This window comes from Oncorhynchus gorbuscha, linkage group LG02, assembly GCF_021184085.1.
Source record: "Oncorhynchus gorbuscha isolate QuinsamMale2020 ecotype Even-year linkage group LG02, OgorEven_v1.0, whole genome shotgun sequence".
Classification (NCBI taxonomy): domain Eukaryota; kingdom Metazoa; phylum Chordata; class Actinopteri; order Salmoniformes; family Salmonidae; genus Oncorhynchus; species Oncorhynchus gorbuscha.
The window spans coordinates 59,862,489-59,890,198 of record NC_060174.1 but is presented as its reverse complement, the minus strand read 5'-3'; the positions used below and the strand labels follow the sequence as shown (position 1 = coordinate 59,890,198).

The window sequence follows — 27,710 nt, the reverse complement described above, 5'->3', positions numbered from 1 at the left end:
TACTTTACTTTCGACACCGGTTGGAACCGGTTCAAGAACAGAATCAGAACCGAGAACCAAAGTGATATAATAATGTTCCGGAACAGAACCGTTATTTTAAAAGCATGGGATTGGTTATTAACATTCTTTTACATTTCAGGCATTTTTTTCAGTCCCACAAAAAAAATGCAACAAATAACCTAAGTATGCAAAGCCCTCACTCAGTCACTCAGAAACGTATTTCAGTTTCTGCATGCCTGCCAGCTGAAGATCTTTGCAAGTGTGTCAGTAGCCTATCTGCCCCAACTCCTCCCCCTCCGAAGCGTAGTAGTCTAGTAGCCTACTGATGTTACAAGCGTGATTCAGAAATTAGGGAGAGAGATTTGAAATTAAAGAAGAATGGATGAAACTTTTCAATGCGAGGTAAGGATACTATAGGTATCACGTTTCACATTGGATTTATTAACTACTCTGAACAAAAAAATAAACGCAACATACAACAATTTCAAAGATTTTACTGAGTTACAGTTCATATAAGGAAATCAGTCAAATGAAATAACATCTATGGATTTCACATGACTAGGAATACAGATATGCATCTGTTACCTGTTTACCCTTGTGTAGTCTTAACATTCTGTATACTCCCCTTGTCCTAAGGGTAAAAAAGTGACCCACCTTCACTAAACCCCTAAAATAAAGTTGCTTAATTTAATTTTAAACCCCAAATCTATTTTGCATGAAGAAACAACTTGTCATTCATCACAAACTTTGTGAATATCTGTCTTTCCCCTCTTCACAATGCAGAAAGACTGCATTTAATGAGTGGACAACACTCGTTTTTATTACAACACACCGGTTTATTATTATTATTATTATTGGTAAAGGTACTACATAGGTGTAAACATAATTGTTTTAGCAAGACATAGCACTTGTATAGCCTAAGAAAGTAGCAGAAATGTGCAGAAAGTAGTTTTGAATGCATTTTATTGAAGGGAAACAATAACAGTCTTGAACTTTTTTGGCAACATAGTGATATATTCTTATATACTGTACAATAAGGAATTAAACTACAAAACACTAGTCTTCTCCAATTTTTTTAACCATTGCCCCCACCCACAAGATGTATAAACAACAACAATAAATAAGAATAAAATAAGATAATAGCTATTAAACAAAAATGTGAAGAACATAAATCAATCAACTGTAATTAGCACATGTAGGACAGAATACAAGTGTGTGTGTGTGCATGGCCTTTGCAGATGTATTTCTCACATGTGCAGCACATAGTATTTGATTTACAGTCCTTCTTTGGGAGGCAGAATTGGCATCTCCTCCTCTTGCCTACTCCAGCTGCAGTTTCAGGTGGATCAGGACAAGATTCAGCCCCCTGAACAGCTTTCACAAGCGCGGCAGAGGCTGCTGTGGGGAGGCGCAGCTCCAGGAACAACACCCTCTTGTTTCCGCTTATCAGGCATCCAGGTAGGGTTGATCTTATTCCATATCAGGAAGGCATTGTATGAAGACACATCAATGATGCTATGGAAGATGACCAGGGGCCAGAGGGCAGTCATCCTCCTGCAGCTGTAAGTTCTAATCACCTTGTCCAGGTTGTCTACGCCTCCTTTGTCTAAGATGATGGCTTCCTGTCCTCATGATCACTTATCTCAGCCGTTTCGTGCAGTGTGCTCAGGAGGACCACATTCTCGTTCCACTTTGGGAGGTAAGAAACTAGAGTGGTGAGCCTACCAGACGAGCTAAATCACTTCTATGCTCGCTTCGAGGCAAGCAACACTGAGGCATGCATGAGAGCATCAGCTGTTCCGGACAACTGTGTGATCACGCTCTCCGTAGCCGATGTGAGTAAGACCTTTAAATGGGGTCAACATACACAAGTCTGCTATCAAGGCGAGGTCAGTACAGGTGCATCAAAGCTGGGACCGAGAGACTGAAAAACAGCTTCCATCTCAAGGCCAGACTGTTAAACAGCCATCATTAACATTGAGTGGCTGCTGCCAACATACTGACTCAAATCTCTAGCCACTTTAATAATAAAAAATTGGATGTATCACTAGTCACTTTAAAAAATGCCACTTTATATAATGTTACATACCCTACATTACTAATCTCATACTCTATACCATCTAAATCAAATCAAATGTATTTATAAAGCCCTTCTTACATCACCTGATATCTCAAAGTGCTGTACAGAAACCCAACCTAAAACCCCAAACAGCAAGCAATGCAGGTGTAGAAGCACGGTGGGTAGGAAAATCTCCCTAGAAAGCACCTAGGAAGAAACCTAGAGAGGAACCCGGCTCTGAGGGGTGGCCAGTCCTCTTCTGGCTGTGCCGCGTGGAGATGATAACAGGACATGGCCAAGATGTTCAAATGTTCATAGATGACCAGCAGGGTCAAATAATAATAATCACAGTGGTTGTAGAGGGTGCAACAGGTCAGCACCTTAGGAATAAATGTCAGTTGGCTTTTCATAGCCGATCATTCAGAGTATCTCTACCGGTCCTGCTGTCTCTAGAGAGTTGAAAACAGCAGGTCTGGGACAGGTAGCACATCCGGTGAACAGGTCAGGGTTCCATAGCTGCAGGCAGAACAGTTCAAACTGGAGCAGCAGCATGGCCAGGTGGACTGGGGATAGCAAGGAGTCTACTGCATCTTGCCTATACCGCACGGCCATCGCTCATCCATATGTAAATATTCTTATTCATTCCTTTAAACTTGTGTGTATAAGGTAGTTGTTGCGAAATTGTTAGATTACTTGTTAGATATTACTGCACAGTCGGAACTAGAAATTTGATTTTATAACACATTAGAAAAATCCATGTACAGTGTTTGCAAATGTACAAGAGTAGATTGAGTTAAGGCACTAAATAGGCCATAGAGGTGAAATAATTTCAATTTAGCATTAACACTGGAGTGGTAGATGGGCAGATTATGATGTGCAAGTAGAGGTACTGGGGTGCAAAAGAGCAAGAGGGTAAGTAATAATATGGGGATGAGGTAGTTGTAATTTACAGATTGGCTGTGTACAGATACAGTGATCGGTAAGCTGCTCTGACAGCTGATGCTTAAAGTTAGAGAGGGAGATATAAGACTGCAGCTTAAGTGATTTTTGCAATTCGTTCCAGTCATTGTAGGGATACCCAATGGTGCTGGAGATCAGAAGTGTCCGGTGAGAGAAAGGCAGGTTGAGGTTGCCAGGATCAGAGTAGTTCAAAAGGTATCGTATGATGAGGCAGTGAAGAGAGTAGTAGAGGAAGATGGGTTCAGGGCGAGGGATCCTAAGAGGCTCCCTGTGAATAGGCCGAGGCCAATAGAGTGATAGCAATAACATGTGCTTTAGTAAGGTAGCCATGGTTATCAACTGTGCCGCAGAAATGGAACATAAATCACAGTAAATAGATGTTGTGGTGGCAGCTGCAGAGAAGTACTTGTGTGTACGAGATTTTACTGCAGAAGAGTTACAAGATGTGTTGAACAATAGTGTCCCGTCCTCCCAGGGTGCCAGCCTAGTGTAGAATCAGATAGGGACAAGTAGTGGAATAATGGTGAGGTGTTAATGGGTGTAGGGTCTGTTGGTATGGCAATTTTTCTTCCCTTTTCCCTATCTTTTGTCACTTCCCTTTTTGTGTCACAAAGTGTAAAGAATTCACACTCCAGAACAGTAGGCGGCGATTTCAGTTGGTTGCGATCCGCCAATACAAATTTAAAGAAGAATATGTCCACAGCTATAACAATGGCCAGATATTTCGCCGGATATATAAATGTGAAGCATCCGTTTGGCGTTTCCACTCACTACCAAATTTGGTGAAGAGAGGAAGCTTGCAGTGGGAGAAGACGGTGCGGGATTAATTTTGACCGACTTTCTGCACATTTTCAATAGAGTTTTCTGTTTCCGAAACTAAAATCTGTAACAAACAGAGTGTACTAAGCTATGTGAACTTTACCCTTTGCAACTTTTTCAAAAAATGCCGTTGTTTAGAATGAGTACAAGGGCGAATATAGTTATTGCACAAACGCACTTCACAGAGTAGGTGGACATATGCAAATAATGCTAGAACGCGCCAATAGGACCTGGCTATCTCGTGCTTTGCTCTGACCACCTCCTTGCTTGTTTTTCCCTGCCTGCTTGTTCTGATTAATTTCTTCCCATAGGAAATGACAGGCTCTGGTATATCTGGGGTTGGTTAAAACAATGTTTGATTTGCCTTCTTGCTCAGGCTGACGCCGGTAAATGTGTACCCCGTCTGCGTCATTTCCGTTTGTACACTTTTTTTGGGGGGGGTATTCCTTCTCGGATGTCCTGTAAATTACTGGATTGAGCCTAAAAAAATAAACGGACCTAAACAAGAACAACGTGGAGAGAAAACAGCGTAGAAATACGCATTTATACTTTTGACAGTTTTGGTCATTTTAATTCAAAGAGCAAATAGCTTGATACTGCTCTGCTGCGTACATACTAGATAGAAGACTAGTGCACCCTGACTCAAACACGCCACCGCAGAAAACGGTCGAAACTCAGGTAACGTTACGCGTTAGCTAGCTACACTGCAGAGAAAAAAAGGGCAACGCTACGTTAGCCGAGATAGCCTTGTTTGTAACGTTGCAGGGTTGACAGGGGAGAAATGTAGATACTGATGAACCCTAATACCAGCCCATTGTGGGGAGTATTAATGGAAGTTAGCTACTATAAATGTTAGCTAGTTTAAGCTAGCTAACGTAAAAGGTTACATTAACAGTTAAATTGGAGTTTTCTGATGTTTGTTTCTTCAATATTGGCTCAAGAGTCGCTAAATCGCCAAGTTGTTGCCAAAGAAGGTCAATTTGTACGTTACGTTTTCGTTGCGGGTGGGAAAGTGACAGGTGTTCTTGTCAGTCCTCGTCCAAACATAGTTGAAGCTGGGCTTGTCAACTAACGCTCGCTCGCTGCTATGATGAGAGGGTTACTAGCTAGTGTCGTGTGTGCTTCTTACCAAACACAGGAATAGCCTATCTAACTTTACAGATAGAAGTGTCAATACACCATTTAGACAGTTTATGCCATGCCGTTTCAATTTACTATTTAAATGTAGCAACCTACATATCAACCATCCGTTGATTGCCAACAAAACCGAGAAGTTATTGATTGGAGCCATTGCGCTACAGTTAGCTAGCTAACGTTAACTGTTTAGCTGTAGCACGTTAACGTTAGTTACGTCAAGTTTCAGCCTGATTTTTCCAGCATGTCTTGACTCTCAGCGTCTCAAGTCAGCCTGAAACTTGATGTAGCCTAGCTAACTAATTTGCCATCTTTATTTAGTGTCGGACAGTGTTTATTTTAGCTCTATGTTAAACAGCTGATTTGACGGTGTCTGCTAGCCAAGCTAACAGACCAATTCGAACTCTAATGCTCTCTGTACACTCATTGCAACACTTTCTCCCTCCCAGCCATGCTCGTGTGCTTACTGGTAACCTCTGCCACATTTCTTTGATAATCTGTTTTTGCAGCACCAATAAAGTCTTGCCCCAGCGTCAAATATAATCTATGCTTAATAAAAGTTGTAGTTTTTTGTCATTCATCCAGAAAGGTTAGGTGCCAATAATTTTGTCTGGAAAATCATATTGGATGCAAAATGCAATTAATCTCTGCTCATCTCTTCATACTCTGTGTAGGCTAGCCTATGTCGGCTAGCTGTCATTAATATTCCTCTCATGTTGTGGTTTATTTGTCTAGGTGCTGGGTTATTGTAAACACTGACACCCTCCTGACAGTCCAAATCACTCAGGCCCCCCTCCCTTAACCCCACCCGTTCCCCTCCCCTACCCCCTTCCACGACCATCCCACCCTTGACTATGAATGAGGTCAGCGTAGTCCGAGAAGGATGGCTCCACAAGAGAGGTGAGGACACACAATGTATTATTATTCACAGCTAATATAATCACTTTCAAAACAGAATTTCTGACACAGCCAGGCAGAGAAACAACCATTCTAGGCTGTATGTAGTTGCCACTGAATGTACATTGTGGCTGACCTCAGACTAGGCTATATGAGAGTTTTCAGGGGGTGTATACTCAATCCCACTTGTCTTTCTGTGCAGGTGAGTACATTAAGACTTGGAGGCCGCGCTACTTCATCCTAAAGAGTGACGGCTCCTTCATCGGCTACAAAGAGAAGCCTGAGCTGTCCGTCCAGAGCTTGCATCCACTCAACAACTTCTCAGTGGGAGGTGAGGGTCCTTCAAAGGGAAAACTTTATTGTTGATGTCCTGTTATTTTGCTGGGTGTTTAGTGCCACCTCTGTACATAACATTTAAATGAAATGTTTGTGTTTTCAAGGCTAGATGTTGCTTTGGGGATCTTCACACACTTCACAAATTAAATGAGGTAAAAACACGGGATTGCGGCATTAAAACATTTGTAATGCCGTAATCCCCCCCCTTTTGTCCCAGAATGCCAGCTGATGAAGACAGAGCGGCCCAAGCCTAACACATTCGTTATCCGCTGCCTGCAGTGGACAACAGTCATCGAGAGGACCTTCCATGTAGAAAGCAATGCAGAGAGGTAATTAGGGGATAGGGGCAACTATGAGGTGTAAGAATGGGCCAATGGAATGGGTAGATAAGAGTGGGGAGGAGGGATAACATTCAACATAGAGGTGGAGGGAGGGATGGATATGTTTCTGTGTAAGTCATCGGCAAAAGTGATTCGAAGGAATTCTACAAGCTCACTATGGTGTAGTAATTGCACATTATTTGGGTATGTGTGTGTGTGTGTGTGTCAGAGAGGAGTGGATGCGTGCCATCCAGGCGGTGGCAAATGGGTTGAAGGTGCGAGAGGAGGAAGAGCCCATGGACCTGTTTGGCTCTCCCAGCGACAACAGCAGCATGGAGGAGATGGAGGTGGCCATGTCCAAGACCCGCTCCAAAGTGGTGAGTGTGTTTCTATGACATGGTAGACAACATGTTCACTCAGATTATTCTTCCAATATGGTTGGGTGCTAAATCCTGGTTTGTTCCTACCAGTGGCGGTCGGTGACATTTTTAAGATGAGGGAGGATGATCCATTTTTTATGAGCATGGGCTTATTTCTATTACAGCATGTTGGATGATTCCATTCACCCAGCTCAATGTAACATCGATAGGTTTAGGCTACTACATGATACTAGAATGTTCCATATACATATCATGAGGTTGCTACAACCTAGCCTATGACTGAATGTTTACAACGCATGTGCACAAGTTGAGAGAAAATATGTCGTCAAGGTGAGACAGTAACACATTCAATACCGCCTTGCACACTCTTGCCTGCCTCTAGCTGATCTAGGGTGTAATCATTAGTCCCAAAAGTTGCAAACAAGAGTTTCTATTGGACAAATGTAGGTATGTTTATCACTTTCGTTCCATTTGCTTCTGTTTACTAAACGTTTTTTAATAGCATCTGTGGAATGAATACACCCCTGATCACACACAAACAATTAACTTTCATAGCAGCTACATACAGACCGCAGGATCATTTTGGTTGTAGAATTCCTTAAACCTTAATATCATAACTGCTACACGCAGCCTACATCGTTTTCATCATATCATATTAAATGTTATTTGTCACAAGCACTGAATACAACAGGTGTAGATCTTACAGTGAAATGCTTACTTACAAGCCCTTAATCAACAATGCTTTAAGAAGTAAAAAAATAAGAGTTAAGTAGAAAATAAAAGTAACAAATAATTTGACACAGCAGCAGTGAAATAACAAATGAGGCTATATACAGGGGGTACCGGTACAGAGTCAATGTGCGGGGGTACCGGTTAGTCGGGGTAATTTAGGTAATATGTACATGTAGGTAGAGAGAAAATGACTATGCATAGATTATAACAGAGAGCAGCAGCATAAGAGGGGTCTGGGTAGCCCTTTAATTAGCTGTTCAGGAGTCTTATGGCTTGGGGGTAGAATCTGTTAAGAATCCTTTTGGACCTGGACTTGGCGCTCTGGTACTGCTTGCTGTGCGGTAGCAGAGAGAACAGTCTTTGACTAGGGTGGCTGAAGTGTTTGACAATTTTTAGGGCCTTCCTCTGACACAGCCTGGTATAGAGGTCCTGGATGGCAGAAGCTTGGCCCCAGTGATGTACTGGGCCGTACGCACTACCCTCTGTAGTGCCTTGCGGTCGGAGGCCGAGCAGTTGCCGTACCAGGCAGTGATGCAACATGGTCTCGATGGTGCAGCTGTTGACCTTTTGAGGATCTGAGGACACATGGCATGTCTTGTCTCCTGAGGGGGAATAGGCTTTGTCGTGCTCTCTTCACGACTGTCTTGGTGTGTTTGGACCATGATAGTTTGTTGGTGTTGTGGACACGAAGGAACTTGAAGTTCTCAACCTGTTCCACTACAGCCCGTCGATGAGAATTGGGGTGTGCTCGGTCCTCCTTTTCCTGCAGTCCACAATCATCTCCTTAGTCTTGATCACATTGAGGGAGAGGTTGTTGTCCTGGCACCGCACGGCCAGGTCTTTGACCTCCTCCCTATATGCTCTCATCGTTGTCCGTGATCAGGCCTACCGCTGTTGTCATCGGCAAACTTAATGATGGTGCTGGAGTTGTGCCTGACCATTATGAGTGATGAGTGAACGGGGACTGAGCACGCACCCCTGAGGGGCCCCCGTGTTGAGGCTCAGCGTGGCGGATGTGTTGTTAACTACCCTTACCACCTGGGGGCGGCCTGTCAGGACATCCTGGATCCTGTTGCAGAGGGAGGTGTTTAGTCCCAGGGTCCTTAGCTTATTGATGAGCTTTGAAGGCACTATGGAGTTATGGAGGGTACTATGGTGTTTTATTTCTTTCATCACATTCCCAATGGGTCAGAAGTTTACATATACTCAATTGGTATTTGTTAGCATTGCCTTTAAATTGTTTAACTTGGGTCAAATGTTTTGGGTAGCCTTCCACAAGCTTTCCACAATAGGTTGGGGAAATTTTGGTCTGTTCCTCCTGATAGAGCTGGTGTAACTGAGTCAGGTTTGTAGGCCTCCTTGCTCGCACACGCTCTTTCAGTTATTCCCACAATTTTCTATGGGATTTAGGTCAGGGCTTTGTGATGGCCACTTCAATACCTTGACTTTGATGTCCTTAAGCCATTTTGCCACAACTTTGGAAGTATGCTTAGGGTCATGACCCATTTGCGACCAAGCTTTAACTTCCTGACTGATATTTTGAGATGTTGCTTCAATATATCCACATAATTATCCTCCCTCATGAAGCCATCTATTTTGTGAAGTGCACCAGTCCCTCTTGCAGCAAATAGTACGATCGTTGTCCCCATGTGCAGTTGCAAACCATAGTCAGACTTTTTTATGATGGTTTTGGAGCAGTGGCTTCTTCCTTGCTGAGCGGCCTTTCAGGTTATGTCGATATAGGACTTGCTTTACTGTGGATATCGATACTTTTATACCGTTTCCTCCAGCATATTTACAAGGTCCTCTGCTGCTGTTCTGGGATTGATTTGTACTTTTCTCACCAAAGTATGTTCATCTCTAGGAGACAGAACGAGAAATGAACGTGGTACCTTCAAGGATGATCCAGACTTGTGGAGGTCTACAATTTTATTTTCTGAGGTCTTGGCTGATGTCTTTAGATTTTCCCATGATGTCAAGCAAAGAGGCACTGAGTTTGAAGGTAGGCCTTGAAATACATTCACAGGTACACCTCCAATTGACTCAAATGATGTCAATTAGCCTATCAGATGCTTCTAAAGCCATGACATAATTTTCTGGAATTTTCCACGCTGTTTAAAGGCACAGTCTTTGGCACAGTGTATGTAAACTTCTGACCCACTGGAATTGTTCTTGGGCACAGTGACTTTGGTGGTCTGCTTGAAACATGTTGGTATTACAGACTCAATTAGGGACTGGTTGAAAATGTCAGTGAATACATGCTTGGAGTCCACGTCCTGGTAATTCCGTCAGGCCTTGCAGCCTTGTGAATGATTAAGTCATCCGGAACAGCTGGTGCTCTCATGCATGTTTGTTACTTGCTTTGAAGCGAGCATAGAAGCAATTTAGCTTGTCTGGTCGGTTTGTGTCACTGGGTGGCTCGCGGCTGTGCTTCTCTCTGTAGTCTGTAATAGTTCACAAGGCCTGCGTCATCCAATGAGCACCGGAGCCGGTGTAGTACAATTCAATCTTAGTCCTGTATTGATGCTTTGCGTGTTTGATGGTTCATTGGAGGGTATAGCGTGATTTCTTAAATGCTTCCGGGTTAGATTCCCGCTCCTTGAATGCGGCAGCTCTACCCTTTAGCTCAGTGTGGATGTTTCCTGTAATCCATGGCTTCTGGTCGGGGTATGTACGTACGGTCACTGTGGGGACGATGTCATTGATGCACTTATCGATGAAGCCAGTGACTGATGTGGTTTGCTCCTCAATGCCATCGGAAGAATCTCAGAACATTTCCCAGTCTGTGCTAGCAAAACAGTCCTGTAGCTTAGCGTCTGCTACATCTGACCGCTTTCTTATTGACCAAGTTACTGGTGCGCCCTGCTTTAGTTTTTGCTTATAAACAAGAATCGGGAGGATATAATTATGGTCAGATTTGCCAAGTGGAGGGCGAGGAAGAGCTTAGTACGCGTCTCTCTGTGTGTGTGGAGTAAAGGTGGTCTAGAGTTTTTTTTTTCCTTTTGGTTGCACATTTAACATGTTGGTAGAGATTGGGTAGAACGGAAGTTTCCCTGCATTAAATTCCCCGGGCACTAGAAGTGCCGCCTCTGGGTGAGCATTTTCCTGTTTGCTAATGGCCGTATACAGCTCATTGAGTGCGGTCTTAGTGCCAGCATCTCTTTGCGGTGGTATATAGACATGTATCAAAAATATAGGTGTAAACTCTCTTGGTAAATTGTGTGGTCTACGGCTTATCATGAGATACTCTACTTCAGGCGAGAAAAACCTTGAGACTTCCTTAAATTTTGTGCACCAGCTTTTGTTTACAAATATACATAGGCCACTGCAGAAGACGCTGTACTATCCTGCCGAAAAAGCTTAACCTGCCAGCTGTATGTTAATCATGTTGTCGTTCAGCCACTACTCTGTGAAACATAAGATATTACAGTTTTTAATGTCCTGTTGGTAGAATATACATGCTCGTAGTTCGTCTATTTTATTATCGATTGATTGTACGTTGGCTAATAGGACTGACGGTTAAGGTAGATTACCCTCTCTGCGACGAATCCTTACAAGGCAATCCTTACCCGGACCGTCGTCCACAATATGTCTTTTCCTCCTTCGAATGACTGTGAGGGCCCTGTCGAGCATCCCAGGTAAATCCTTCCCATCCGACTCTTTGAAGAATTCCTCCAGTATGAGGTGAGTAATCGCTGCCCTGATATCAAGAAGCTCTTTTCGGTCATAAGACACTGGCAGAAACATTATGTACAAAATAAGTTACAAATAACTAGAAACAAAACATACACAATAGCACAATTGGTTATGGGATCGTAAAACAGCAGCCATCTCCTTCGGTGCCATTTATTATCCGTATTACATTAGCTTACGTCACAGTCAACATAGCTACTAGAACTAACGCGTTAGTAAACTTGCTACAATCATGCAGGACAGTCATCAAGCAGTTTAGCAGTTACATCAGCAGGCCCCGGTGGCAATAAATTCATAAAACCAAAAGCATACCTTGACTTGAACGAGTTCCAGTGTTGGATAGCCAGCTAGCTAACATAGCATGCTTCTGTTTGATCCTGGTGTTTGAGTAGGCTAAAATGGCTAGCTGCATTTGTTAGCTAAGTCAGTGACAAAAACATCTCTCCTTTGTGTCAACTACTCACCACATTTTATGAACTGCAGGGCTAGTTAGCAGTAGCTTCTGCTTTTAGTACTGCATCCATTCTCTGATCTTTTGATTGGGTGGACATGTCAGTTCATGCTGCAAGAGCTCTTATAGAGTTCTAAACTTGAAATATTAATATCCTTGTTCATAGTATGGAGGGAGAGAGGGGAATGCAGAACGTTTATGTTCTGTCTGAACATGTTATTGTTAGACATCAGGTATCCTATGGAAAGGAGAAGGCCCACAGTCTGGTTTCTTCCCCAAAAGTGAATGGTTATCTGTAGGAGGAATGTATATGGTGGAGTCAATTAAGTTTGGATATGAGCCTGGGGCTTGGAATGTTACCGAGTAAGGGAAAGGCCATCACATGGTTGCGGTCGCGGATAAGGGTGGAGAGCTGTGGATTAGTGAGGAATGAGTGCCGAGGTCAGGTCACATTAAGGGAGAAGGAACCGTTTATTACCAATATTATTTCCCTGCCTAGCAATAAAGGTGTAATGTTTAGCGAAGAGGAAGAGACATTACCTAAAGTGTGGTGTGTGTGTATATATACACAATTGTGCTGGTGGGAACATGTCTTTGTCTCTTCAGCTGTCTGACCCATTGGGTGAATAAACTTTTTATAGTTGTCTGTTAGTATTTACTCGTTTATTTAGAACCTAACAAACTCCTAGGTATTAGGATTGAAGCAAATGTACCCCGAGGAGGATGGAAACTAGCTGTCCTCCGGCTACACCATGGTCCTACCCTACAGAGTGCTGTTGAGGCTACTGTAGACCTTCATTGCAAAATAATAATTATTTGGTGACCTGTGGATATACACTGCTCAAAACAATAAAGGGAACACTTAAACAACACAATGTAACTCTAAGTCAATCACACTTCTGTGAAATCAAACTGTCCACTTAGGAAGCAACACTGATTGACAATAAATTTCACATGCTGTTGTGCAAATGGAATAGAGAACAGGTGGAAATTATAGGCAATTAGCAAGACACTCCCAATAAAGGAGTAGTTCTGCAGGTGGTGACCACAGACCACTTCTCAGTTCCCATGCTTCCTGGCTGATGTTTTGGTCACTTGAATGCTGGCGGTGCTTTCACTCTAGTGGTAGCATGAGACTGAGTCTACAACCCACACAAGTGGCTCAGGTAGTGCAGCTCATCCAGGATGGCACATCAATGCGATCTGTGACAAGGTTTGCTGTGTCTGTCAGCGTAGTGTCCAGAGCATGGAGGCGCTATCAGGAGACAGGCCAGCACATCAGGAGACGTGGAGGAGTTTGTAGGAGCAGGACCCAGCAGCAGGACCGCTACCTCCGCCTTTGTGCAAGGAGGAGCAGGAGGAGCACTGCCAGAGCCCTGCAAAATGACCTCCAGCAGGCCACAAATGTGCATGTGTCTGCTCAAACGGTCAGAAAAAGACTCCATGAGGGCCCGACGTCCACAGGTGGGGATTGTGCTTACAGCCCAACACCGTGCAGGACGTTTGGCATTTGCCAGAGAACACCAAGATTGGCAAATTCGCCACTGGCGCCCTGTGCTCTTCACAGATGTGCTCAGTGTGAACCTGCTTTCATGTGACAGTCTGGAGACGCCGTGGAGAACGTTCTGCTGCCTGCAACATCCTCCAGCATGACCGGTTTGGCGGTGGGTCAGTCATGGTGTGGGGTGGCATTTCTTTGGGGGACCGCACAGCCCTCCATGTGCTCGCCAGAGGTAGCCTGACTGCCATTAGGTACCGAGATGAGATCCCCTTGTGAGACCATATGCTGGTGCGGTTGGCCCTGGGTTCCTCCTAATGCAAGACAATGCTAGACCTCATGTGGCTGGAGTGTGTCAGCAGTTCCTGCAAGACGAAGGCATTGATGCTATGGACTGGCCCGCCCGTTCCCCAGACCTGAATCCAATTGAGCACATCTGGGACATCATGTCTCGCTTCATCCACCAACGCCACATTGCACCACAGACTGTCCAGAAGTTGGCGGATGCTTTAGTCCAGGTCTGGGAGGAGATCCCTCAGGGACCATCCGCCACCTCATCAGGAGCATGCCCAGGCGTTGTAGGGAGGTCATACAGGCACGTGTAGGCCACACACACTACTGAGCCTCATTTTGACTCGTTTAAGGACATTACATCAAAGTTGGATCAGCCTGTAGTGTTGTTTTCTACTTTCATTTTGAGGGTGACTCCAAATCCAGACCTCCATGGGTTGATAAATTTGATTTCCATTGATAATTTTTGTGTGATTTTGTTGTCAGCACATTCAACTAAAAGTATTTAATAAGAATGTCATTCATTCAGATCAAGGATGTGTTATTTTAGTGTTCCCTTTATTTTTTTGACCAGTGTATTTAGTATAGTTTGTGTTCATATGCTAGCTGGGGGCCCCCCGACCTCCATGGGCCCCCCCGACCTCCATAGTTTTTAAATAAACTATTGGGGGGATGAATCGACCTGTTCTGAATATTGGGTAAGGACATGCCCCCCCATCCCCTGTGGCAATTTTGTCTATGGTGTGAATGATCTGTTGTAAAGTATCATATCATCAATGTGTTTGGCTGGGCTGGGTTACATACGATTAGATGGTTGTATTTCCAACCCTGTTTCAGACGATGAGTGACTTTGACTACCTAAAGCTGCTGGGGAAAGGCACATTTGGCAAGGTTATCCTGGTGAAGGAGAAAGCCACGGGGATGCACTACGCCATGAAGATCCTGCGCAAGGAGGTCATCATCGCTAAGGTAAAGAAATAGTCCTAACCTACACCACTTTACAGTGGTGAAGACTACTGGCCATCAATTTATTGGGAAATTACAATCCTTTTGTATTAGGCCTAATCTAGTTAGTCCGATTGTCCTGTATATGGCATTTTTAGGTGGTGAGTGCTATATTTAAGCAATAAGGCCCGGGGGGGTGTGGTATGTGGCCAATATACCACAGCTAAGGGCTGTTCTTATGCGCAACATAGAGTGCTAGGACACAGCCCTTAACTGTGTATATTGGCCATATACCACAAACCCCCTAGGTGCCTTATTGCTATCATAAACTGGTTACCAATGTAATTAGAGCAGTAAAAATAAATGTTATGGTATACGGTTTGATGTGCCAGTGAGCATTCAGGGCTCGAACCACCCAGTTTATAATTAGTTATAAGCTAAGTACTGTGTTTTGGTGTTTATTGTTGCTGTGAAAGGCTGGCCCTCTGATCTGATTTGTGTAAATGTGTGTCCAGGATGAGGTTGCGCACACGGTTACAGAGAGCAGAGTGTTACAGAACACCCGTCATCCCTTCCTCACAGTGAGTGTTCTGTGTTACTGTCACATTACGTGTGCTGGTCCAAAACAGAACACCCACACATGCTGTTTATTTATAGGAGGGCTTGCAGGATGGGAAATTGATCAATTGTCTCATTCCACTCTTCCAGACACTGAAATACGCTTTCCAGACTCATGACCGATTATGTTTTGTGATGGAATACGCCAACGGAGGAGAGGTGGGCGTCCCAATGACACACACACACGCACAAACATGAATGTGTAATTACAGTTTTATCAATTGTTTGAACACTGATTGAAACGTATCCATATGGCCAAAAATATATATATATATTTTTTATTTTATTTTTTTCTACAAAAGTTTGTCATTTCACATGGTTTTCATGCTAAATGCTAAACACTTTTTTGCAAAACATTTGACACAAATCTCCATTGCAAGAGAGAAAATAATAAATGTGCACCCCAGGACCAGAATTAAGAAACACTGATCTGGTGAAATTACCATTTGATGACGAATGATACCATTCGGATGGATTCAGATAGACCTTTGTTTGGTGAGCATGTGTTCTAAGGGTGTTAGTTTGTTTTATAAAATACATTTTCTCATTGACAATTTAGATGTTCATCTAGGGAGGATGGTAGCTGACTCTATAGCCACTCCTATCTGTCATGTCTTTAATATGAGCATAGTGGAAAGTGCTTGCCCTCAGGCCTAGAGGGAAGCAGAAGTCATTCCGCTACCCAAGACTGGTAAAGCGGGCTTTACTAGTTATAATAGCAAACCTATCAACTTGCTGACAGCTCTTAGAAAACATTTCGAAAAATGTTTCACCAAATACAATGCTATCTCGCTGTAAACAAATTAACAAGACTATCAGCAAGCTTAGAGAAGGGCACACTTGTACTGGACTGACACAAATGACTGATGATTGGTTGAAAGAAATTGATAAAGAGATTGTGGGAGCTGTACTGTTACATTTCAGTGTAGCATTTGATATCCAACCTGTAACATATTGTGGATTCAGAGCTATCTAATAGAACTGTGTTTTCTTTTAATGGAATCTTCTATAATGTCAATATGTTAAATCTGGTGTATGGCAGGGAAGCTCTCTAGGCCCTCTCTTCTATTTTTACCAATGACCTGTTGCCACTGGAATAAAACAGAATGTGTGTTCATGTATGCTGATGATTCAACCACATGCGTTCACACAGATAGTGTGAAAGGTATTTTAAGTTTTGGTGGTGTTAGTGTATTTAGCAAGAGAAATGTTTTGTTTAGGCAAACACTTGCAGTTTAGTGGTTGTTGCAGAAATCGTGTTCAAGCAATCAAGGACATTTTTTATATTAAAGCATCTCAAATGAATAATTTAATCTTTTTACACTCTTGCTGTATTTTTCCCTACAGCTCTTCTTCCACCTGTCTCGGGATCGCGTGTTCACGGAAGACCGGGCCCGTTTCTATGGCGCTGAGATTGTATCTGCATTGGAGTACCTCCACTCTCGTGATGTGGTATACAGGGACCTGAAGGTAAGCACTATCTGTCTTGATTTTGTCCTGCTCTTTGTTCCCTTCATACATCAAAGGATTTTGTTTTTTCAAATTGTATTAATAATCATGCCTTGTGTAAATTCTCAAGACGTTTACAAAAAGTACCATTTGACCATTCTCACAGTTGTTGGTGTGCCATGTGAAGCACAACTTTTTAAAATCAATTGACACCCGAAAATGGGATGACCTGGATGGCTGATTCCGTTTGCTAGCTAGCCATCAAGATCATCATATAAGTCTGTGTTCTCTCAGGATGCAGACTGATTTAACTTACTCAACTGTAACCTTTCATAGTGACATCACCAGGCACTCTGTTCCAATGTCTCATCCATCCTGGTGTCTTTTCTCAGCTGGAGAATCTAATGCTGGACAATGACGGACATGTTAAAATCACTGACTTTGGGCTATGTAAGGAAGGTATCACGGATGGCGCCACCATGAAGACCTTCTGTGGCACCCCAGAGTACCTTGCACCGGAGGTGAGGGCACAGTGCTGGGCATGGCTAGTGCAACATTGTTATTCTTAAAAATTAAATAACTCTTTATTTACATAAGTATTCATACCCTTTGCTATGAGACTCAAAATTGAGCTCAGGTGCTTCCGGTTTCATTGATCATCCTTGAGATATTTCTAAAACTTGCTTCAACAAAGTGCTGAGTAAAGGGTCTGAATACTTATGTATATGTAATTTTTCAGTTTTTATTTTTAATAAATTAGCTAACATTTCTAAACCAATTTTTGCTTTTTCATTATGGATATAGATTGATGAAAAAAAGATTTAATCAGTTTTAGATTAAAACAAACTATATATATATATATATATATCACACACACATCATTTGACGCACAAAACAATTTAGGCAACCGGGATCTTGATTTGTCTATTTATTTAACTTGGCAAGTCAGTTAAGAACAAATTATTATTTAAAATGACGGCCTAGGAACAGTGGGTTAACTGCCTTGTTCAGGGGCAGTTGTTTTTTACCTTGTTAGCTTTGGGATTTGATCTAGCAACCTTTCGGTTACTGACCCAATGCGCTAACCCAGAGGTGGGCAAACTTTTTGACTCGCGGGCCACAATGGGTTCTAAAATTTGACAGAGGGGCCGGGCCAGGAGCATTTGGAGGGAGTGTTTGGGCCGGATATACTAAACCATTAAATGTAGTGTGTGCAAACCTCATAGCACAGTAAGAACACTACAACCCAATTTATTAACTGTCTTTCAAATGTGAAAAATAGCCCTTATCAGTTAATAAATTTGTCTCAAGGAATATGCAAGATATGGCATTTACATACTATTTCGCAGATACTGGGAGGAGGAAATGTAAATAGATTAAAATAACATACGCACTGTGATTTATCAAGATTGCGTCTGTTTTTAATAAGTTTCAATCGATGGTGCAAAGTTAAAGAAATCAACATTTATTGAAAAATGGAATCACTTTCAACATTCAAAACATATTATTACACAATGAAATACTCAAGCTCAATAATATCTACTTGTGTCAAACTCCGCAAAATCATGGATGGATTGTCCTGACCGCGCGCTCTACAAACTCGCCACGGACGCCCTCGCCTTCACGCGCAAACAGTACACGTGTATAGTTGCCAAGCACACAGACATAGGCTGTATTAAATATCCTACCTGCAGCTGAAAATTTAAATTAAGAGGATGTGCGGCGTGTTAATTAAGCTACTGTACCGCTGCTGTGCGTAAATGCGCGTTGCTCTTAATTAAAAGACGCACTTCCAAACTCTCTACCATGCACTCTTTCAAAAACTCGCCTTCGGAGAAAGGCTTGCTAGCCTTTGCTAATTTGAATGCCAGCAAATAACTTGCCTTGGTACTTGACTCTTGAATTGCAGTTTGTCGGTGAAAAAAGTTCTGTTGACTCTGTAAATTAGCTGCCAACCTCTGAGCAGTAGCCGCCCGTTCTTGTGTTGACTGCTTGCTAGCATAGTTTGCATGCTTTGTGGCAAAGTGATGGCTGATATTGTACTCTTTGAAAACCGCAACAGCTTCTTGGCATATCAGACATACAGCCGTTGATCGGACTTCAGTGAAGAAGTATTTTGTTTTCCACTCCTTATTAAACACTCGGCATTCGCTGTCCACTTTCCTTCTCTTTGGTCCGCTCATTTTCACAGAAGGGCTTAATGGTGACGTGAAACGAAGTGAAAATTAAAGTGAAATAAAGAGAAATACGCGCCACTCCAACAACGGTCAATGTGTTTTGAGTGCGCCATCTATTGGGGAAACGTGGGCATTGCAGGGAAAGGGGAAAAAAGGAGGTTTTTACTATAATTTGGACAAGTTCGGCGGGCCGGATTAAAAAGCCTAACGGGCCGTATGTGGCCCGCGGGACCTAGTTTGCCCATGTCTGCGCTAACCTCTAGGCTACCTGCCGCCCCTATACAGTATATCGCCCAAGCCTAACTGGGTGTGTAGCCTAACTGGGTGTGTAGACTTATGTTCCAGCCCTACTCTAAATCAACTGCTCAACAGGACCTTGTTATGCTGACTCTGTTGTGTTTGAGCAGTGCTGGATCAAAAGACTGCACACCCAGTGACCTAGCTCTCCAGATGGAGAGTTGATCACGTGTTTTATACAGTAACAGTGCTGTATATTTGACTTAAGGCATTGTTCCACAGTTATGGTATTGAGTATAATTATACAAAGCTGGTATTGGTATCGAAGCTACATTCCTTAACACTTTGTCATCTAGCTAGTTTGTAATGAATTGTCTCGTAGGGGTATCCTAAACAAATGCACATGGACAAACTCATGCTTCATCCATCTATAGCCTAGCCACTATGCTACTAAAGTCAGCAAAAAAAGAAATGTCACTTTTTCAGAACCCTGTCTTTTAAAGATAATTTTGTAAAAATCCAAATAACTTCATAGATCTTCATTGTACAGGGTTTAAACACTTTTTCCCATGCTTGTTCAATGAGCCATAAACAATTAATGAACATGCACCTGTGGAACGGTCGTTAAGACATGAACCGCTTACAGACGGAAGGCAATTAAGGTCACAGTTATGAAAATTTAGGACACTAAAGAGGCCTTTCTACCGACTCTGAAAAACACCAAAAGACAGATGCACAGGGTCCCTGCTCATCTGCGTGAACGTGCCTCAGGCATGCTGCAAGGAGGCATGAGGACTGCAGATGTGGCCAGAGCAATAAATTGCAATGTCCGTACTGTGAGTCGCCTAAGACAGCGTTACAGGAAGACAGGACGGACAGCTGATCGTCCTCGCAGTGGCAGACCACGTGTAACAACACCTGCACAGGATCGGTACATCTGAACATCACACCTGCGGGCAGGTACAGGAGGCATCAACAACTGCCCGAGTTACACCAGGAACGCACAATCCCTCCATCAGTGCTCAGACTGTCCACAATAGGCTGAGAGAGGCTGGACTGAGGGCTTGTAGGCCTGTTGTAAGGCAGGTCCTCACCAGACATCACCGACAACAACGTCGCCTATGGGCACAAATCCACCGTCGCTGGACCAGACAGGACTGGCGAAAGTGCTCTTAACTGACGAGTCACGGTTTTGTCTCACCAGCTCACCAGGGGTGATGGTCGGATTCGCGTTTATCGTCGAAGGAATGAGCGTTACACTGAGGCCTTTACTCTGGAGCGGGATCGTGGTGGTGTGTCCGTCATGGTCTGGCACAGCATCATCGGACTGAGCTGCTTGTCATTGCAGGCAATCTCAATACTGTGCGTTACAGGGAAGAAGTCCTCCTCCCTCATGTGGTGCTCATCCTGACATAACTCTCCAACATGACAATGCCACCAGCCATACTGCTCGTTCTGTGCATGATTTCTTGCAAGACAGGAATGTCAAGTGTTTTGCCATGGCCAGCGAAGAGCCCGGATCTCATTCCATTGAGCACGTCTGGGACCTGTTGGATCGGAGGGTGAGTGCTAGGGCCATTCCCCCCTCCCCCCAGAAATGTCCGGGAACTTGCAGGTGCCTTGATGGAAGAGTGGAGTAACATCTCACAGCAAGAACTGGTAAATCTGGTGCAGTCCATGAGGAGTGGAATGCACTGCAGTACTTAATGCAGTTGGTGGCCACACCAGATACTGACTGTTACTTTTGATTTTTGCCCCCCCGTTTGTTCAGGGACACATTATTCAATTTATGTTAGTCACATGTATGTGGAACTTGTTCAGTTTGTCTCAGTCGTTTAATCTTATGTTCATACAAATATTTACACATGTTAAGTTTGCTGAAAATAATCGCAGTTGACAAGAGGACTTTTCTTTTTCTGTGTAGTTTCCATCCTTTAGCCTACAGGAGAATGCTCATTGCTACACCTGCCTGATAATATGAACCCTGTAGTCTATAGCCTTTTTAGAGCCAGCCCTAAACTTATTTTTGCTAACATGGGCTCATTTCTGGAAAGGAATATTAGCAATTGTGTGGTGTGCAGACCTCAAAATTGGTATTAAATTGTATTCCAAGTGGCATTAAAAAGGTCTTAAAGTTTAAAATTCAACTTCATGGAACCTGCAGATATCCTGCTTAAGATTGGTTCTCTTATCTACTGATTCTCCATTGTTTAAAAAAAAATGTTAATCTTAACGCAGTGAGCATTTAGATTGGAGGTATCCCACTCTATGCTAATGTCATCAATCGCCTATGGAACATTTATTTTGGAAGGCCCCCATAAAGTGACTAAGACCGTTTTTTTCCCCCCCTACCTTCCTGCACGTCAAGGTGCTGGAGGACAATGACTACGGTCGCGCTGTGGATTGGTGGGGCTTGGGCGTGGTCATGTACGAGATGATGTGCGGTCGGCTGCCCTTCTACAACCAGGACCATGAGCGGCTGTTTGAGCTCATCCTCATGGAGGAGATCCGCTTCCCCCGGAACCTGGCCCCCGAGGGCAAGGCGCTGCTCGCAGGCCTGCTCAAAAAGGACCCCAAGCAGAGGTATGTCGTGGTGGGGTTGGGATATGGTTCTGTGTGACTGTTTGACTGGCCTGCTCAGGGAGGACACCATTTGTGTTGGGCTGGGTGTCTGCTCAAGAAAGGTGTATGTGCTCATGATTGCAGGCCTGCCCACACAGCCCCTAATGTAGTAGAAAATATTGGTGCGAATCGAGCTGGGTTCTCTGATATTCTGTTGTTCATTGACAGGTTAGGGGGAGGACCAGATGATGCCAAAGATGTGATGTCCCACAAGTTCTTCACCTCCATCAACTGGCAGGATGTGGTAGATAGGAAGGTGAGTGAATATAGACTGATAGATTAGTGGTACTGAATCAGTCAAATGGTGACATTCCAGGTCATTTTGTTTGCACTTGTTTGACATCAACTGCTGAATGACTGATTCCCAAATGACCTTGCATCATCAATAAGTAAATTAATTAGCCTGGTCTGAGCTAGAACGCCCCATAGAGCAGGAGACGATCACTTGTTCCTGTAGCGTGAGGCAGCTTGATGTAGAAGTACCCCTCGTGTACCCCTTGGACAGGGTGCTAGTATTTCACAGGGCCTAAAGCGAATTATTTTCCTTAATGCTGAGTGCTAAGCAGAGAGGATCCCGAGTCCTTTTCCTTGATGATTGGAATATGTTCAGAGAGACTGACGATACCATCAACAAGCTAACCACCTCCGTCGCCAGCTTCATAAGGAAATGCATCGGCAATAGTTGTCCCAACAGTGAAGGTTCGCTGCGTCCCCCAATGAAAAGCCCTGGATTAAAACAGAGGTTGGCGCTGAACTAAAGGACAGGGCTACTGCACACAGGGCCATCACAGACAACCCTGAGGCTCCTACTGAGGACAGGAATAAGTACAAGAACTCCTGCTACGACCTCCGCAGAGTCATCAAACGAGCAACGGGACCATGTAAGAATAAAGTGGAACTATAATACACAGGCTCCGACCCTGTCGTCTGTTGGAGGGGCTACAGTCCATTACGGATTACAAAGGAAGACCCAGCCCTGATCTGCCCAACTATGCCTCGCTACCAGATGAACTCAACCCATTTTATGCACACTTCGACAATAACACCACCATACCGTACGTGAAGACCACCACTGGGTGATCTCTCTGAGGCCGATGTGAGTAAGGTCTTTAATCAGGTAAACACTCGCGGGGCCTGACTGTATTCCAGGGCATGTTCTCAGAGATCAGATTGCAGGCATATTCTCTTTGTCGGAGTCTGTAATCCACATGTTTTTAGATGACTGTCATTCCTGTTCCCAAGAACTCTAAGGCTTCATGCCACAATGACTACCACCCTGTAGCACTCACATCTGTAATCATGAAGTGCTTTGAAAGGCTGGTTATGGCACACATCATCCCAGACACCCTAGACCCAATCTAATTTGCATACTGTCATAACAGACGACGCAATCTCAATTGCATGTCACACTGCCCTCACCCACCTATACTGAACAAAAATATGAACTCAACATGTAAAGTGTTGGTTCCATGTTTTATGAGCTGAAATAAAATATCTCTCTAAAATGTTGCACCCTTTTTTTGACTTTTAGTGAGCATTTCTCCTTTGCCAAGATAATCCATCCACTTGACAGGTGTGGCATATCAATAAGATGGTAAAACAATGTGGTAATTACACAGGTGCACCTTGTGCTGGGGACAATAAAAGGCCACTCTAAAATGGTCAGTTTTGTCTCAATGCCACAGATGTCTTGTGAATGTGACATTAAAACTTGAAACTAGTGCCAAGCAGAGAGGCATGAGGTCCCATTTTCAGAGTCTTTGGTATGACTCAACCTATCAATCTCCAGGCGGACACTTTAACCATAAGGCCACAGAGTTGGTTGCATCATAGATCGTTATTATTTGTAGATGGCAGTCAATCAGAATTTACCCACAACGCATCACACATTTGATGCTCTCGAACTCAGCCAATATCAATATGTTTTACAAGTCTTCTGAGATGGCAGAGGAAAGGTTGGTACTGTGATGGCTGTGATGTCTACTTCTGGACCATTTAGCCAACCTCTGCTCTCTACCTCAGCTGACTCCGCCCTTCAAGCCTCAGGTGACGTCGGAGACCGACACCCGCTACTTTGACGATGAGTTCACGGCACAGACCATCACAGTCACACCTCCAGACAAGTGTGAGTTTGTGTGTGTGTCTATGCGTGCATGTGAGTTTGCAAGTGTTTTTTATTAGTGTGTAGCTAGATTTTCATCCAAATGGCGATAGATGTTTACGTGAGTATTCTAAAATGTACATAAAAACAAAAGTGCACAGTGATTAGCTTGATGCTCCTATCACCACCCTGTGAAGTTCAGAACTTATTTTATCTATAGCCTAAAATAGGGCATGCTTTCCCGAGTCGTACTGGGTGGACCACGCACCAAATCATTGACTCCCAAGTTTTGTTATGGATATTTGAGCATAAAGGTATTTCCACTGCCATTTCTTGCATTATTCATTTTGCTGACACAAAAAGATGCAGGGAATTGTCAGGGACATCACGATACTTAGGTGCCGATATGTATTGTGATTCTCGTGATTCTATACGCATTGCGATTCGATGTTCCAAACATATCGCTCGAATAAAAAAACATGAGCAGGCGCACGCACATGCGAAAACAAGTTTTTTTTTTTTTGTTCAGTCAGGTAAATAAGTGCTGAAAACAAAATGTCTTGCTATTTAAAAAGATAGAGAACACGCTATGAATGAAAAATACTTTTTCATGCAGGTACAGCCAAGTAGCGATATTGTCTTTACAATATATCGTCAAAAATAGTATCCCGATATGTAACTATAGATATTTTATTTATCCGACATATACTTTACTCGCATAAAAAGGTTAGATGGAAACCTGATTTGTGCCATTTTATGCCACCAACAGGGACGACGTTATGGCACTGACACTGTTTTCTCTGTTTTCCAGATGACAATCTGGACTGTGAGGACCCCAACCAGCCAGCGCACTTCCCCCAGTTCTCTTACTCCGCCAGCATACGAGAGTGACGGTCTCCACCATACACACACTGGAGAGACCCATACCGCATCAGCTCACACACTCGCGTCCACACTTGTAAAAAAAAAAAAAAAAAAAAGACTGCAGTCTTGAGACACCACAGGCTGATGGATCTCTGGTTACAGCAGGGATCTAAGTGCCTAGGCTTGCAGCCATCTTGTCTTCTCAAACTTCGCCTACACTATGGTCATGCACAAATGCAGCCTGTGAAACGCACAGGACCTCAGTACCTCACGTCGTCAGCAGCAGTAGCACATCAGCCATGCACAGGGAGGACTAGAACCTATAGGTGGCGCTATAGGACACTACTGCTCCTCAGATTTGAGGCACTGATTTCTCATTTTGTTCTTCTCTCGCTCTTTCTTTCTCCCCTTGCTCCTCTCACACTAACCCAGTAACTCACACAGCTGGGTAGAAGAGGAAAAATGTCAAACTGATTATTTTCAAAAATGAGAAAATATTATACCACCACCACCCCCAATCTAATTGTTACAGTTGATAAGGAGTCATATTCCTGTGATTTATTCAAGTGGTCTTTTTCTGGAACTAGCTGTTACCAATAGTGTTGAAGTGGTTCTACGGGGAGAGGGGGGGGGTACATTTGTGGTGGTGGTAACAATTAAGATGTTTCTCCCTCAATGTGTTTGACTATGCTTGGAGAAAAGCGATACGAAATTGAATGTCTGCATTTCGTGTGTCAGAGTGCGGTCGTGTTTGTGTGTGAGCTAGCTGATTGACGTAAACTTGCCTGGCGAGTATAAGTAGATTAATTTGCCACGTCACACTACACGGATGTTTCCGACACTCAAGAACCTACTCTGGAATATGAGAAGATGCAGGACAGAGTACTACCATTTTAACTGTAATCCAATGAAATGAACTAGTATTACGTTCTTGTTTCTGACTGCTCGTTGTGAATAGAACAGCAAGTGCTACAGAGAAAAGGAATGGGATTTAGGGAATCACTGTACAAGGTGTATATGTACATTTTGTAAAACCCTGTTTTTAATTAAGGACTGGTCTCAACACCTCTGCTCTGAGACACACCAGCCATATGATTTACAAGGGTCGACGAGCACTGGGTCTGCGGTTACACAGGCAGCCCAATTGATATCTTATGACCAATCACAGATATTTTTCAGAGCTGATTTAATTGGTCAAAGGATCAGAATTGTTCTACCTGTGTAAACGCAGCCTTATATACTTAAGCAGACCTCCTTTTACTCTAATTATAAGATTTGTATGTTTTATTGTTATCTTGTTGCTTCGCAAGTATTTTATTTTTTCAATTGTCATAAACATCTGCTGTACTATCAGAAATGGCCACACAGGTATTGATGAGTGGATCAGTGAAGAATTGCCGTTCTGGTCACAACACCAGGTGTGTGTTGAATGTAATCACGCCTGCTCTTCGTTGCCTGGTCTCACTGCTGACGGTTGCTGGTCGAGACAAGGAGATTCAGGTTGTTCTCAAATATTCTGTTAGTCATGTGAGCCTTGTCCATTGTGTGCCATTTTGAAATCATTTCTGAGAGGAACTTTTCTCTATTCCACCTTGCTGTTTCCCTGACCCCTTTGAGGACATTTCTCTCGTTTAAGAAAACCATTCATAAATGTCTAAATGAAAGTCTGTTTCCCCTGACTTATTTCAATTAAAGGATCTCATTGTATGTATTTTTTAGTTGTATACCGTGTGTGTGAGACACCTGTATTCATGTCACACCTGTCTGTTCAGGCTTGCATGTGTATTGTATAACCCCCCCCCCCTTCCACACTTAACATACTCACTTGGTGGGAGCTTTAACAAGGCTCAGATAGTGAGGATCACTTCATGGCACAGACTGCTCAGCCCCTCGCATGTTCAGACTGTGCATTCCCCATGGTCGCCATCCCACTTCTGATTATTTGAATCATCTGTGTAGCGCTACTGCAAAAAACAAAACCCAGGAGCGATTTTTGTGAACCTGCTCTAGGCCTGCCGTCTCGATGGTCAATTGTGTAAATTGTTGCAACGGGTGAAGTATCCTGTTTAAGTTATTTAGTCTACGCAAAATTAAAACAATCTATCATGACTGTCAACACAATTTCTTCTACACACAAATGGGCCCACTCACACAACTTCCTACAAACACACATACATATTAAATAACAAATCAAATCAAATTTATTTATATAGCCCTTCGTACATCAGCTGATATCTCAAAGTGCTGTACAGAAACCCAGCCTAAAACCCCAAACAGCAAACAATGCAGGTGTAAAAGCACGGTGGCTAGGAAAAACTCCCTAGAAAGGCCAAAACCTAGGAAGAAACCTAGAGAGGAACCGGGCTATGTGGGGTGGCCAGTCCTCTTCTGGCTGTGCCGGGTAGAGATTATAACAGAACATGACCAAGATGTTCAAATGTTCATAAATGACCAGCATGGTCAAATAATAATAAGGCAGAACAGTTGAAACTGGAGCAGCAGCACAGTCAGGTGGACTGGGGACAGCAAGGAGCCATCATGTCAGGTAGTCCTGGGGCACGGTCCTAGGGCTCAGGTCCTCCGAGAGAGAGAAAGAAAGAGAGAATTGGAGAGAGCATATGTGGGGTGGCCAGTCCTCTTCTGGCTGTGCCGGGTGGAGATTATAACAGAACGTGGCCAAGATGTTCAAATGTTCATAAATGACCAGCATGGTTGAATAATAGTAAGGCAGAACAGTTGAAACTGGAGCAGGAGCATGGCCAGGTGGACTGGGGACAGCAAGGAGTCCTCATGTCAGGTAGTCCTGGGACATGGTCCTAGGGCCCAGGCCAGTTGAAACTGGAGCAGCAGCATGGCCAGGTGGACTGGGGACAGCAAGGAGTCATCATGTCAGGTAGTCCTGGGGCATGGTCCTAGGGCTCAGGTCCTCCCGAGAGAGAGAAAGAAAGAGAAGGAGAGAATTAGAGAACGCACACTTAGATTCACACAGGACACCTGAATAGGACAGGAGAAGTACTCCAGATAAACAAACTGACCCTAGCCCCCCGACACATAAACTACTGCAGCATAAATACTGGAGGCTGAGACAGGAGGGGTCAGGAGACACTGTGGCCCCATCCGAGGACAC

At 43.6% G+C, this 27,710-nt stretch overlaps 1 protein-coding gene across 1 annotated transcript; it reads left to right on the top strand.

Moving 5' to 3' along the window:
* The first annotated feature begins 4,242 nt into the window (after positions 1–4,242).
* LOC124005558 (RAC-beta serine/threonine-protein kinase-like) lies at positions 4,243–26,294 on the top strand. Its single transcript, XM_046314941.1, has 14 exons — positions 4,243–4,516; positions 5,708–5,872; positions 6,072–6,200; positions 6,423–6,534; positions 6,755–6,902; positions 14,408–14,539; positions 15,031–15,096; positions 15,224–15,292; positions 16,481–16,603; positions 16,975–17,103; positions 21,365–21,579; positions 21,787–21,874; positions 23,641–23,743; positions 24,531–26,294. The coding sequence occupies exons 2-14, from the start codon at positions 5,827–5,829 to the stop codon at positions 24,608–24,610; spliced, it is 1,440 nt and encodes a 479-aa protein (XP_046170897.1). The 5' UTR covers positions 4,243–4,516; positions 5,708–5,826; the 3' UTR covers positions 24,611–26,294.
* Positions 26,295–27,710: the final 1,416 nt, after the last annotated feature.

What these genes read in the sequence shown, in the direction of transcription:
- LOC124005558 (XM_046314941.1), top strand. Translation starts at nt 5,827, where the DNA reads ATGAATGAGGTCAGCGTAGTCCGAGAAGGATGGCTCCACAAGAGAG. An exon ending in GTAGAAAGCAATGCAGAGAG is followed by an intron (nt 6,535 to 6,754) that starts GTAATTAGGGGA and finishes TGTGTGTGTCAG; the next exon opens with AGAGGAGTGGATGCGTGCCA. An exon ending in AGGATGTGGTAGATAGGAAG is followed by an intron (nt 21,875 to 23,640) that starts GTGAGTGAATAT and finishes TCTCTACCTCAG; the next exon opens with CTGACTCCGCCCTTCAAGCC.